Source organism: Megalobrama amblycephala, linkage group LG22 (assembly GCF_018812025.1).
Source record: "Megalobrama amblycephala isolate DHTTF-2021 linkage group LG22, ASM1881202v1, whole genome shotgun sequence".
Taxonomy (NCBI): domain Eukaryota; kingdom Metazoa; phylum Chordata; class Actinopteri; order Cypriniformes; family Xenocyprididae; genus Megalobrama; species Megalobrama amblycephala.
The window spans coordinates 21668493-21684454 of record NC_063065.1 but is presented as its reverse complement, the minus strand read 5'-3'; the positions used below and the strand labels follow the sequence as shown (position 1 = coordinate 21684454).

At 35.8% G+C, this 15962-nt stretch overlaps 1 protein-coding gene across 2 annotated transcripts in view; it reads right to left on the bottom strand.

Annotated features, from left to right (window-relative positions):
• Nucleotides 1–15962, bottom strand: part of dok6 (docking protein 6) — a 101942-nt gene that overhangs the window by 31965 nt on the left and 54015 nt on the right. For both annotated transcript variants that reach the window (XM_048174784.1, XM_048174783.1), the window contains exon 4: nt 3339–3458. In XM_048174784.1, coding sequence (XP_048030741.1) covers nt 3339–3458 — 120 coding nt within the window. The remainder of the gene's footprint in view (nt 1–3338; nt 3459–15962) is intronic.

The window sequence follows — 15962 nt, the reverse complement described above, 5'->3', positions numbered from 1 at the left end:
AACAGTTCATTCTGGTTCTTGAATCTGATTGGCTGAGAGGTCTTTCCAGCCATGTGATATTCTAGCAGTATTGCCACGGGAACCGTTTCACCATTTGAATCACTCCAGTGTCAGCATTCTCACAGCGAGTGTCATGGCGGACGAGGAAACCCACCATATGTTTATAGATACTACTGTTATTTTGTAACGGAATGTAGTTTTAAGAGTTTTTAGGCGAGAATGTAGTTGTTATGTAAATAGTGAATATATGAAAATTTGTTTAGGCGCTTTCAGAGATGTGAGCTTCAGGCCGTCAGCGGCAGTTCAGCATGTATCGGCCAGTCCTTCGGGAATTTGGCGCTATCTCTTATGTAGATAGTGTTTAAACATGAGGTATAATTAGTTTTGGGTATATCAAACGGGCAATCTTTGGTCTTATTAATATATTACTTGTTCCAGAGCTAATAGATTTGGCTTAAGGGCTATATTAAGTTTCATAACTTTATATTTACATTCAAATTAAATCCTGTACTAACTAGAGTGCTGCTTTTGTACTGAACTGTTTGCTTGAGTTTATTTCCTATTTTACTTTGTATACTGTTATAATGGCTATTGTTGTTAATTTAAATATTGTTCAATAAATAATATTTTAAATAAATAACATTGCATGTTTTTGGTATTAAGAAAGAGTCCATTAATGATTTCAACTTCACTGAAAGTTACATTAAAGGTGCCCTAGATTATGTTTTTAAAAGATGTAATATAAGTCTAAGGTGTCCCCTGAATGTGTCTGTGAAGTTTCAGCTACTATTAATTTTTTTAACTGCCTATTTTGGGGCATCATTATAAACACGCTGATTTTATGCTGCGGCGCCTTTAAATCCCGTGCTCTCTGCTCACAGAGCTCGCGCTTGCCTTAAACAGTGCCTTAACAAAGTTTACACAGTTAATATAACCCTCTAAATGGAACTTTACAAAGTGTTCGTCATGCATGCGGCATGCATGCGTCGGATTATGTGAGTATTGTATACTGTTATATTGTTTACTTTTGATTCTGAATGAGTTTGAGGCTGTGCTCCGTGGCTAACGGCTAATGCTACACTGTTGGAGAGATTTATAAAGAATGAAGTTGTGTTTATGCATTATACAGATTGCAAGTGTTTAAAAATGAAAATAGCGACGGCTTGTCTCCGTGAATACAGTAATAACCGATGGTAACTTTAACCACATTTAACAGTACATTAGCAACATGCTAACGAAACATTTAGAAAAACAATTTACAAATATCACTAAAAATATCATGTTATCATGAATCATGTCAGTTATTATTGCTCCATCTGCCATTTTTCGCTATTGTTCTTGCTTGCTTACCTAGTCTGATGATTTGGTTGTGCACATCCAGACGTTAATACTGGCTGCCCTTGTCTAATGCCTTTTATAATGTTGGAATCATGGGCTGGCATATGCAAATATTGGGGGCGTACACCCCGACTGTTACGTAACAGTCGGTGTTATGTTGAGATTCGCCTGTTAAGATAAGATGTCTTTATGAGCGAGTCAGTCAGTCGCAAAGACTTATATATTATAATGGACTGAAACAAGGAAACAAGGACATTGTTTTTAGTTTAAACAGCATTTTACAAGACGCAACTGACAAATGCATTGACTAGTGCTGTCATGGAAATGTCTTAAATGTTAAAAGGACAAAGACAAATATATTACTTTTCTCAGCGGACATTCAAACTGATTTTGATTATGAATATAAGATTGACCTGAAGAATATCAGCAAGATGCAGGTAATACACTCACTCAGGCGATCTCTCTCTCATAATACTCTACATATTACAGTGAGTTTCAATGAAGCGACTCAACATTCCTTCGTTACTAGCTCTAAAGTGATATTTTAAAATTATTAACTGGCTTGGGCTCAATTGTTAAACTGTCAACTTGAGATTTGTGAAGTAGTTCCTCACAAAAGAGTTTTTTTTAAAGACACTCTGTTGTTGTTGTTCTTATTTATTTACACACTTGTGCCGCCCAACTGTTGTATAAATGCAATATCACACTCGTAGCCATGCAAAATGGCTGTATATCAGCACGCTGTTATTACCTACAGCCAAATCACAGCCGTGCTGATATACAGCCATATCGCACGGCTACTCGTGATATATATTACTTAGTTATTGAAAAAAATAACATGCGTACATGCCCCAGACCTACGTAGGTCATACATTTCATACATTTGATAGGCGATAAACATGATGCAGAGTAACAACTTACTGCGTGATGTAGCCTATAGAATGCAGTTAGGATGGCTCTAAAATTCATAATATTTCTGCAAAATTAGGCCTGAATGACTTTCGTTTGCAGAACATAAAAAGATATTTTGAAGAATGTTACCATTGACTTCCATTGTATGAACAAAAAAAAAAAAAAAAAAAAGAGGCATTTCTCAAAATAACTTCTTTTATGTTCCACAGAAGAAAGTTAGTCATACAGGTTTGAAACGACATGAGGGTGAGTAAATGAAGTTTAATTTTTGAGTAAACTATCCCTTTTAATACCCATTTAAAACCCATTAATCTCAAGGCATTATTTATGAAATTGTAAATGCAGTGTAAATGCATTCATACCACCTCTGTACTGCAATAAATAGTCTGTAAACATATCTAAACACCAATTCATATGCAGCTTCTGAAAAAAAAAAAGCCCATTGTAGCCTAAAAGTTCTTTCTAAAGCTACTTTTTGTACTGATTTAACACAATAATGATTTTAAATTATCTTTTGGGAGTAATTTCTCAGCTAAATTGGATGATTAATTATGTGAATGAAAATGAAAAATAAAAATAAAATAATTCTAGTAATTTAATGTTCCTTAAACCTTGGTCATTTTTGTACAGTGAACAGCTCTGGTACTGTTTTGGGTGTCACTTGATGTCCAATGTAAAATCTACGTCCTGAAGCAAAATCCGTTTAACTTTAAATTGAACACATTGCCATTCATTCTAGAAGGAAACAAAATGAATTCACTAAAGATTCACGCTCATTCTCTTAAGCGTTTTTTGCAGAGGTGCCATGCGTATTCATCCTGCTTTTCTTCTGCGTCATAATCTCATCCATCTCTATGACAAGCTTCATTATGGGCTGATGCTCTGATGCACGGCAGTACCCATTAGTGCTTAGTAGAGAACCTTGGCCCGAGCAGATCATTTATAAACATGAGAACAGACCTGGAGGGACTGTGTTTAACAAACACATTTGGTCCTTGTAATAGAATCATTTAGGGAGTACAAGAGAAAAAAAAAAAAAAAAAAAAAAAAAAATCACCCAAAAAGCCGGGCTCTAATTGGATACTGACCGTTCTGTTCCCTCTGCACCCCTGCTGCTAACAAGTCCGGTTCTCCCAGGCTGATGTCATTAAGTCTGCTGCCCAGACACTCCAAACACAATAACTTCCACCACTCTTCAGCCTCCAGCTCTGTGGACACACACATCCATATCATCATGTTTATATGCAAACATACAAGAGCAGCAACTGAAGAGACAGCAGCGAACAGGGAACAAGTAGAAGAAAAACACATTACAGATTTAGCACTAATGCACAAAAACAAGCAATTTGCGAAGGCTACGTTGGTGATGAATGATATTTTTTCTAGTCATCGACCAGCTCAGCCTTTCTATGAATAATAAATGTTTAATGTTAAAAGAGATATGCGTTTTAAAACTAAAATAACCAGTAGTCATATCCAGACACAAAAGGTTATAGTGATGGACAGACAGGTATATACAAGTCATAGACAGGCAGATGACAGACAAGTTTATAGGTGTGGACACAGTTTCTAAAAATACTCACCAAGTGCAAAAGATGAGTAAAAACTGGCTGTCAATTAAGAAAAACAGAAATACTGACCATTTTTAGGAAGTGCAATGATGGAAGTCAAAATGAGGGGAAATTACATAATTTTCATTTTTTAGGTGAACTTTACCATTTATTACACTTACACTCATATAAATATATAAATTATATTTTATATAGTCATGTTATATACTATCGGTCAAAAATTTGGAATAATTAAGATGTTTTTGAAAGAAGTCTTGTAAGCTCACCATGGCTGCATTTATTTGACCAAAAATACAGTAAAAACAGAAATATTGTGAAATATTATTACAATTTAAAATAACTGTTTTCTATTTTAATATATTTTAAAATGTAATTTTTTGAATTTTTTTAGCAGCCATTACTTCAGTGTCACATGATTCTTCATAAATCAGAATATGCCGATTTGGCACTCAATTATTATCAATTATTACTAATAAGGCTTCTTATTATCATCAATGTTGAAAATAGTTTTTGCTGCTTAATATTTTTGTTTTTTTTAAATATTTTTTCAATGAACATTTGAAATAAAATTATTATTTAAGATTTTATAATTTAATAAATTAAATCCATCAATTGAATTCATTTAATTCAATTTAATTCATAATTTTAAATCTTTTTAGCCCAAACTTTTGAATGGTGTTGGTGTTGTGAACAAAATATTAAGCAGCAAAAACTATTTTCAACATTGACAAAATGAGCTCATTTCAAATTTGATGCCTGCTACAGGTCTCAAAATAGTTGGGACGGGGGCATGTTTACCATGGTGTAGCATCTCCTCTTCTTTGAAGATGTCTGGGCATTGAGGTTATGAGTTTCTGGAGTTTTACTGTTGGAAATTTGGTCCCATTCTTGCCTGATATAGGTTTCCAGCTGCTGAAGAGTTTGTGGTCGTCTTTGACGTATTTTTCGTTTAATGATGCGCCAAATGTTCTCTATAGGTGAAAGATCTGGACTGCAGGCAGGCCAATTCAGCACCTGGACTCTTCAACGACGAAGCCATGCTGTTGTAATAGCTACAGTATGTGATTTTGCATTGGCCTGCTGAAATACACAAGGCCTTCCCTGAAATAGACGTCGTCTAGAAACCTTTATATGCACCTTTCAGCATTCATAATGCCTTCCAAAACATGCAAGCTACCCATTCCGTATGCACTTATGCACCCCCATACCATCAGAGATGCTGGCTTTTGAACTGAATGCTCCTGAACTCTCCCTCCTCTTTAGCTCGGAGGACACTGTGTCTGTGATTTCCAACAAGAATCTCAAATTTGGATTCGTCTGACCATAGAACACTTTACCACTTTGAAACAGTCCATTTTAAATGAGCCTTGGCCCACAAAACACGACGATGCTTCAGGACCATGTTCACATGGCTTCCTTTTTGCATGATAGAGCTTTGGTTGGCATCTGTAGATGGCACGGCGGATTGAGTTTACTGACAGTGGTTTCTGGAAGTATTCCTGGGCCCACTTAGTAATGTCATTGATACAATCATGCCGATGAGTAATGCAGTGTCGTCTGAGGGCCTGAAGACCACGGGCATCCAATAAAGGTCTTCAGCCTTGTCCCTTATGCACAGAGATTTCTCCAGATTCTCTGAATCTTTTGATGATGTTATGCACTGTAGATGATGAGATTTGCAAAGCCTTTGCAATTTGACATTGAGGAACATTGTTTTCCACAATCTTTTTACGCACTCTTTCACAGATTGAAGAGTCTATGCCCATCTTTACTTCTGAGAGACTCTGACTCTCTAAGACATCCCTTTTATAGCTAATCATGTTACAGACCTGATATCAAATTGTTTTTAAAAATGGCTGAAAAAGCTTTTTCAGCCATTTGTTGCCCCCATGCCAACTTTTTTGAGACCTGTAGCAGGCATCAAATTTGAAATGAGCTCATTTAGTGGATAAAAGTGTAAAACTTCTCAGTTTAAACATTTGTTATGTTATCTATGTTCTATTGTGAATAAAATACTGGCTCGTGTGATTTGAAAGTCTTTTAGTTTTCATTTTATTCACATTTTAAAAAATTGGGTTTCGGAATTCTGGTTTTATTTAACAATATTACTGTTTTTATTGTATTTTTGATTAAAAAAACTGTCAAGAACATTAAAAATCGTAATCTCAAACTTTTGATTGCTATATAAAATGATATATTTATAGTTATATAAATATAAAAATGCAGTTTAATGGACAGTAAAAGTAATTATGAGCAGCACATTTTCTCAGTTTACACATTTTGGCAGGTGTTGCAATAGTTATTTTGGCCCCTGTGTGCACACAAAAGAAAACACAAATAGCATTCTGTAGGAGTTGAGCATGTTGAGTAAGCCACTTGCATGTATTTATGTGACTTTTTTTTGTTGTTTTTGTTTTTTTTTCTTCTTCTTGGCAGTCAGTTTATGAAATTCTTGAAAATCTCCTGGATAATCTATAGCAGACTCTGAACAGTATTGCTCTAATGAGTAAACCTTACAAATGAACATACACTCTGAAACACCTAATGCAGTTTAGCACAAAGTGAGCACAAATTATGACTACGGCAACTACAAAACGAGCTCCGTCCACACCGCTTCTCTTTGTGACATGGGTTTGACGGCTCAACGTTATGAGATTAGATTTGTCTAATTACATGCCAAGTAGTTCTTAGCAGATTCGTGACCTGGTCGAGTTTGTGTATTCAGCGGAGCTTGTTTGAATAACAATGGCTGTCTTCTTGATGTTTCCCTAAGTATATTTCAGCTGTAGTAATTGAAGCTTAAAATGAATACTGTATGTCTGTTCACATTTTAATTTTGCTTGCTTGAGTAATGTGAGCAGCCACCATTCAAAATATTCAGTCAGAAAAAAAATTACTAGAATTTGCTATAGTGCCAAATGCAATAGTGAATAGTACAATGAATAAAGTCTTATCAAATAAGTTACACAATACTATGTGTAAGTCATGCGCACAGATCCAAAAGATGGAAATAAAGCTACACTGCCTTAGATTATCTTTATCTAATTTTATCCAATCACAAACAAAACAATGTCAACATTTTTTATTCAAGCTTTTTGTTGGATTTTTTGCATGGCCTCTCTCCTGAGACGGTGACCTTTAAGTGTGTCTAAATTCACACACACTTTTGGGACCACTGAGTGGAAAATTGGATAAACAAATACTTCATCAGCATGGCAAACTCTCAAGTGCTCAGGCAGCTATGTGCACAAACACAAAGATGCCCGGTGGAATCACAGCACTTTACAGCACAACATCTTCACATGGTTAATGGTTCACGCAGAGCACAGGAAATGAGAAGAACTACATGATAAATAGTCAAGAGAGAGAAAATGGGTCAGGACGGATGAGAAAGGATTAGGATGGCAACATCAAATTGATCATGAAAATAATCAATGAATTTCATTATCGAATAGTAGGGTCTGTGGACCCTGCATGGAGAAGGTGACGCCACATGTAACGGGAAAAAATTAATTTAAAAATAATAAAAAATAATAATAATAATTTTAACAAAATAAGAGAGATAATACAAAATGCATGTTATTTTTTATTTAGTACTGTCCTGAGTAAGATATTTTACATAAAAGATGTTTACATTTAATCCATAAGACAAAAAAATTGCTGAATTTATTAAAATGACCCAGTTCAAAAGTTTGTTAACCACTGATTCTTAATACTGTGTGTGGTTACCTGATGATCCACGACTGTTTTTATGTTTTGTGATGGTTGTTCATGAGTCTCTTGTTTATTCTGAGCAGTTAAACTGAGCTCTGTTCTTCAGAAAAAAAATCTCCAGGTCCCAAAAAATCTGGTTTTCCACCATCTTTTGCATATTTGAACCCTTTACAACAGTGACTGAATGATTTTGAGATCCATCTTTTCACATGGAGGACAACTGAGGGACTCAAACACAACTATTAAAAAAGGTTCAAACATTCACTGATGCTTCAGAAGGAAACAGAAGGTGAACATTTTTGAAAAGGATGAAGATGTCCAAATTTTCTTATTTCGCTTGAATATAATATTTTTCATTTAGTACTGCCCTTCGGAAGCAACAGTAGATACTTGCATGTTTCCCAGAAGTCAGGTTAAATACAATTTACCTTGATCTTCAAATTCCAAAAGTTTTCACCCCCATCAGTGAATATTTGAACCTTTTTTAAAAGTTGTGTTTGAGTCCCTCAGTTGTCCTCAGTGTGAAAAGACGGATCTCAAAATCATACAGTCACTGCTGTAAAGGGTTCAAATATGCAAAAAATGCTGGAAAACTGAAGAATCTGCAAGACCTGGAGGATTTTTCAGAAGAACAGAGTTCAGTTTAACTGCTCAGAACAAACAAGAGACTCATGAACAACCATCACAAAACAAAAAAACAGTCGTGGATCATCAAGTAACCACACACAGTATTAAGAATCAATGGTTCACATACTTATGAATGGGGTTATTTTAATAAATTCAGCTATTTATTTTGTCCTGTGGATTATATGTAAACAACTTTTATGTAAAATATCTTACTCAGGACAGTACTAAATAAAAAAATAACATGCAGTTTGTATTATCTCCCCTATTTTGTAAAAATTATTAACATTTTCACAGATTCTGTAAGTGGTTCACATACTTTTTCTTGCAACTGTGTGTATATATATATATATATATATATATATATATATATATATATATATATATATATATATATATATATATATATATATATATATATATATATATATTTTATGCATTCCCTAGAAACCGAACTCAAGACCTTGGCATTGCTAATGCCATGCTCTACTGAGCTTTTATATTAGAAATATCTACACTACCATTCAAAAGTTTGGGGTCAGTAAGATTTGTTAATGATTTTGAAAGAAGTCTCATATGCTCACCAAGGCTGCATTTATTTGCTATAGTAATATTGTGAAATATTGAAATTTTAATATTTTTTTTAAAAATGTAATTTATTCCTTTGATGTCAAAGCTGAATTTTCAGCATCAGTACTCCAGTCTTCAGTGTCACATGATCCTTCGGAAATCATTCCAATATGCTGATTTGGTGCTCAAGAAACATTTATTTATTATTATTAATGAAAACAGTAGTCTGCTTAATATTTTTGTGGAAACTGTGATACATTATTTTTAGGATTATTTGATAAATGTTCAAAAGAACAGCAGAAATTCAAATCTTTTGTAACAATGTAAAAGACTTATTGTCACTTTTGATCAATGTAAAGCATACTTGCTGAATAATAATAATAATAATAATAATAATAATAATAATATAAAAAAAAATTGATCAAATTGATTGAAAAAACTGATCCCACACTTTTGAATGGTATATTATTAGGGCCCAAGCGAAAATTCGCGCAGGGCCCTCTTGTTCTTCTAAGGATTATTATTATTTTTTTTTTTTTTTTTTTTTTTATTTTTTTTCCGTCTTCCGGGGCTTTTTGGGGGCCTTAACATGCTCAAAAACTCTTGAAAATTGGCACACACATTGGAATCCGCGGCCATTAGGACGCCGGAGAGGCTGGTACCCGGGCGTGGCAGGGGGGCTCGACAGCGCCCCCTTGAAAAAAGTCTGAAAATTTGGTCCATATATTAAACACGCTTGCACGTATTAGTATGAAACTCAGTACACATATAGACCTCATCGGGCCGAACAACTTTCGTGCTCTAAGTTAAACACCACGCCAACAGGAAGTCAGCTATTAAGGGTTGTTTGAAAAACGCATGCTCTGGAATTTGATATACTCCTCCTAGACGATTAATCCGATCGCCACCAAACTCGGTCAGCATGAAGTCAAGACACTGATGATTAAAAATTGCCAGGGGATTTTTGATATCTCGAACGGTTTGGCCGTGGCGAGGCAACGAATTTATGGCGAGAAAAAGGAAACAGGAAATGTGTTATAACGTCTGCATACATATATTGATCTTTATGAAACTTCACGAGTGTGTTCGTTATAGGAGTCTGATCACATGGATGTGACTATTGTGAGTCAAAGTTATAGCGCCACCAACTGGCAGCAGGAAGTGTATCACTTTTTGAAATGTTTTGAGATCACCCTCTTATTTTTACCTGATTTGCTTCAAACTTCATCAGTGTAATGTCAATACACAGCAGATGTAGACCTATGACAGGATTTTTGATATTTGAAATATTGTTGCCATGGCAACAGGTCAAACTGTAATAATATTCTTGAGTGTTTTTGAGGCTCTTAACATGCTTCAAATTGCATGAAACTCGACACACACATCAATATTGTCAACCAGTAGACATGGACAAAGCCATAGAAATGGGCGTGGTGGAGGGGCTCAGTAGCGCCACCTTTTGACAAAAGTGGGGGGGTTAGTTTTTCCTACAATCACCAAACTCGGTACACATATTGTTCTCATCAAGCCGGACAATTTTCTAATTTACATTCATTAGCTCCGACCAACAGGAAGTCAGCTATTTTGGTTTGAATGTTAATTTTTTGAAAAAACAGGCTATGAATTTTATACTACTGCTCCTACAGGGTTTATCCAATTTACACCAAACTTTTTTTAACTTGTTGCTAACACATTGAAGTTGTTTAATTGCAAACGGATTTTGGATATCTCAAACGGTTTGGCCGTGGCGAGGCAACGAATTTATGGCAAGAAAAGGGAAACAAAGTGTTATAACTTCTGCATACATTAATTGATTTTGATGAAACTTCGGCTTAGTCTTCGTTGTACAAGGCTGATCACATGGATGTGACTATTGTGATTCAAAGTAATAGCGCCACCAACTGGAAGCAGAAAATGTGTCACTTTCAGCATACATTGAGATCACCCTCTTATTTTTACCTGATTTGCTTCAAAATTCATCAGAATAATGTTAAAACTTGGCACATGTAATCCTTTGAAAATGGGCAGGGAGGAGGGGCTCTATAGTGGCACCTTGTAGTGCAGTAAATGTGGAGTGAATTTGACATAGTCCTTTGATGTTTAACCGTTTTAAGTGCCTATTGCCCGCTGTGCACAGTTGCCCTGAAGCCACCGGGGTGGCGGTGCCACCGGGCTTGGGCCCGCCATCGCTGCTCGCAGCTATATTTATTATTATTATTATTAGGGATGTGATGAGATCTCGTGCCATGAAATCTTGCGACATTAAAATGTGATGAGATTTCTCGCGATATTGCCATGGCGGAGTGTAAGGGTGAAATTAGGATAGAATATGCCACTGCTACGTTTACATTACGTGTCCACTGTCGGATACCTTTTTATAGAAATAAAAACCATTCAATTTACTTGGATAATGTTCACCGCCTCTCCCTTTTCACAGAGTACGCGCGATCACGAAAGCGAAAGTAAAACGCGAAATCACATTCAAACGTGATTTCAATACTCCACATTTTGAAAGCGGCTCCCTGATGCATGCAAATATCTCCCAATATGAAAGCTATCTTAGGCTGGGCTGTGTAGTTGTAACCATCTCTTACATGTAGTTCTGTGTCATGCTTGAAGAAAAATTTGGTCTATTTGCACTTTGAATATTGAAAGAGCAATTTGATTATGGTTAGAACTGTTATTCTTTTTATGGTAACACTTTACAACAAGGTTTCATAAGTTAACATTAGTTATCATTGATTCAAATTAGCTATAAGTCACAGAGAGAGAAAGCGAGAAGCGAGAAGAAAAGGGTCAGATCACCACAAGCTTAACCTGACAGACTCAGAGGGAGGTGAGGAAGTGGAAGTGAAGGATCAAGGGAGGCCGAGTTCCTACATGTGGCGGACGTGTGAGGGACACAAGCTCCATATGGCCGGAGTTAGTGGGAAAGGGGAAGTTCGAGAGGGGGCGGCTCATGGACATGTACCTGTGCCAAAATTAAAAGAGCCACAAGGAGAGTTAACCACACACACATACATACGCCTGAGGTCCACACTGACGCAAAGGTGATTTACTCCTACAAGGACAACAAGGTGATCTAATGCAGCAGGACACATCACCAACAAACCAGCACAGAAAAGTCTTTGAACGCGTCACAGTTGCAACACCGAAGGACTGAAGACTTCTTCATCTAAACAGCCTCAAGGCACGTATACTTTTTAAACCCTTGGTGTACGCCCATATCTCGCACAGCTCTTCATTTATGCCCTATGCCCGCTCTACCCGTTCCCATTAATATCCTGCCTCTGAAGGGAGTGGAAAAGAGTCGAGGCAGAGCTGGGGGTGGGGAGGTTATTGTGGTAAATGGATTCAGGAGAACATTCCTCGCCTCCCCCTGGCAGTGCGGAAGACCCCAGAGGTGCTAATGATATCCCAGCGGGTCTACCGTGCTGCTCCCCCTGTGCACATCCACTCCACTGCCTCTCCTTCCCGTCTCCTCCAGCTCTTCCCCTTTTCTCCTACCTGGGAATTTAGCTCGACACGAAATTTGAAGGCAAAGGACAAATTCAGTGCTGGATTATGATAAGTTTTCCACTTCTTCTGGTCTAATGTTGTTGTGACCACATTATTGTGGGTGGAATTCACTTAGAATTATTCATGTATTTGAATTGCAAAATTCCTTTTTGGATTGCACAGTTCAAACTAGTAAACGTAATAGTCATACATAAATGAAGCAGGTAAAAAACGGGTTAGGTTTCTGTAATAATACTAAATAGTTATGATAAAATAAAATGTGTTTTTTTTTTTTTTTTAAATAACAAGGTTTATATATTCATCAATCATTCCAATTTGTTCCAGTACATTTTAACTAATTAATTATTGCTTGTTTTACAGCTAGACATATTTTAACCATGTTTATACTTTTTAATCGAATATATTTAATGAAATCACTGCAATCCAGGTACTTGAATTTGAATTTTAAAATCAAGAAAGGGTGCTTATTTACACTGCACCATGGATATATGCCTGGGTATGACGTTCTTTTCCATGATCTGATGAATAACTGCTGCCATGATCACAAGAAAATGTATAATGTCTCTTTTTCAACGAAATTCTATTCAATAGTGCTGAGTTTTGTGAATTATATATTATAAATATACTTAAATAAAGCTATTTACATAAAAAGGAGGTGTTTTTATGCTGATGTGAATGACAATTAAATACTCATTATTCAGCATTTTATCTGTGCATTTAGTGCCAGGTTAAACTAGATGCAGGTTCTCAGTCCGAAATATGTGGAAAAGTAGCGTGCTTTGTGTGGTGGGTATGTAGAAAACAGTTTTCTGCTTAATGGGGTGATAAACTGAGAAATCAAATTTTCCTTGAGCTTTTGACATATAAGAGGTCATCATACTTTAAGAATATCCTATAAGTTTTAGAGCTGAAAACTTCCTTGCTAGTCCAATAAAAGCTTTAATTGACAACAGACCCAGCAAACGACAGGATTTACAAAGTGGGGATCTATGACATCAAAGAGCAGCAAGCACCGCCTCTGCAGAAGAAGATCAACACCTACTTCATCCCTGCCTGTTTAGCCCCGCCCACCGATTCGCACATGACATGCAATAGAATAGGTAGCCTAAGTAACATAGGCCTAAACTAGATCGAGCTACCATGCAATAAACATGCCATTGAGCATTACAAAATATTGTGCAGTGCCTGGACTCGACAGTAATGCAACAACATGTAACTAACTGTGTTAATTCTAATGCCTGATCTGATATGTAATGATTCATGTACAGTCAGATGTTCTTTGTGTGTGTGTCAGTAAATCAATCCAGTGACTAAACGTCAACTTGCGTTGTTTTTCTTAATAGGATGAAAATAATCTGTTATTTAACGGTGATTAAATTATATAAAGAAAGCGATCAAAGAAAGCCCCCTTTGCAATCGTTGGAGCAGCGTGCACTGAAGCTGTCAATCATACAGTGCGAGTTTATCAGTGACTGACGCGCAAAACTACCGTTTTATTCAACAAATCTTTTAGTTATATTGCGTTTGCACTGTTAGTGAGGATGAACGCATTTGTTAGTGTACAGAAATTGAGTTGCAATGACGAGATCACTGCTTTCATGCGCTCAACTATGTGATCGGCTACACAGTGTTCATCTCTGCAACCTTTCATGTCACTATCTAAATATAATGCCATAGATCTAAATGTAATGCAAATGTAAAAGAGAGAGTAATAACTGGCTATTTCATATGCAAAGATGTTAACCAGTCACAGTAGTGGGAGTGTACACTGAAGACACGCCCCTTAAAAAAGAGCATTCAAACCAGAGGGCTAAAATCAGGGTAGGAAAAATGCCTTTTATTTATAAATTATGACAATTTTGGATGTAAAAAGCATACTAACATTATAAGTGCATCACAGGAAACATTATAAAACAATAAAAAAACAACGCAGTTCATGACCACTTTAATATTTTTGAGGAAACTATGATCAAAAGAATTGCATTTATTTGAAATATAAATCATTTTTAACTTGTATAACGTCTTTGTATTTCGTTTCTCATTCAAACAATTGCATTGTGTTAAACTGACTTAAAACAGTTGCGTTTTGGCTCAACTCAATATTTTCATTTTGAAAGAACATTTCAATTAAGTAGACCAAAAATTAAATTTGATGCTTGTTCAATTTACTTAAATGATTAGTTCACCCAAAAATGAAACTTTGTCATTAATTACTCGTTCCAAACCGTAAGACCTTCGTTCATCTTCAGAACACAAATTAAGATATTTCTGATAAAATCCGAGATAAAAAATTAGTTTGAGCCCCTTCAATCTGGTTTCTGTAAATTTCACAGCACAGAAACTGCAGTGAAGGTTACTAATGACATGTTACTTGCTGTGGACTGTGGCTGTCTGTTAATTTTGATTCTTCTTGATCTCAGTGCAGCCTTTGACACTGTCGATCATTCTAATTTACTCACTCATATGGAATCTGTGTTTGGCATCACTGACACTGCTCTACACTGGTTTAAATCCTACCTCACCGACCGTAGGCAGTTTGTTTCCATGGTTGGGCACAAGTCTAAGATTGGCTCAGTCAAATTTTGGTTGCCCTAGAGATCAACTTTGAGTCCAGTACTTTTTAGTATGTATATTTTTCCTCTTGGTCATCTTTTGCAATCTCTTGGTCTTAAGTATCACTTTTATCCAGATGACACTCAGATTTACATTCACTGAAAATCTGACGATTACACTGCTGTTGCTTTCCTCGAACATTGCATTTCTGAGATTAAAATATGGATGTATAAAAATTGTCTTTGTCTTAACAGTGATAAGACAGAGGTTATGCTGCTTGGCTCAATCCATCAATTACGCAAAGCTGGATCTCCATCACTTAATGTAGATGGCTGTGTCCTGTCCTGCCACTACTCGCATGCACTCCATGGGTGACAGGGCTTTTTCTTCCTTTGCTCCAAAACTCTTGAACTCTCTTTCCTGTGATATTAGACATGCTAAATCTTTTAGTGCTTTTAAAGCTTCTCTTTAGACTGGCTTATATGTGATTTTTCAGATTAGATATTGTTCTTGTTGTTTTTTTATTTTTCTTGTTATTATTGTATTGACTACCTTTTAACTTTGTACTCTTCTGTGTAAAGCACTTTGAGAATAACGTTTTAAAGGTGCTATATAAAATAAAGTTTATTATTATTAACAAATTTACCACATTTAAGGTCCAGAGAAGTAGTAAAAATATTGTTAAATTAGACGGAAGCTAATTTTAAATCAATTTAAATTAGTGAAGTTAAATTAAACACGGAAGCTCTGCACTGCATTCACTGCGTCAACTGCGTAGAAGACTGACAAGGAAGAGGAAAAATTGTTGAATAAAGTCGTTATTTTTGTTTTGTTTTTGTGCACAAAATGTATTCTCGTCACTTCATAATATTAAGGTTGAGTCACATGGACTATTTTAACGATGTCTTTACTACTTCTCTAGACCTTGAATTTGGTAATTTTGTTGCTTTCTATGGGAGATAAGAAACCTCTCGGATTTCATTTTTGGGTGAACTAACCCTTTAAGTAAATCAAGTTAATAGAACACAATTTTTTTCGAACACTTTACTTAATCCATTTGAGTTGAGAGTACATAAATGATTTTAGTTGTGTTAAAATAGCATTATAGAAACTAGGAACAGGATTTCCCCATCCCATCATGCTTTGCACAGGGCTGGATAG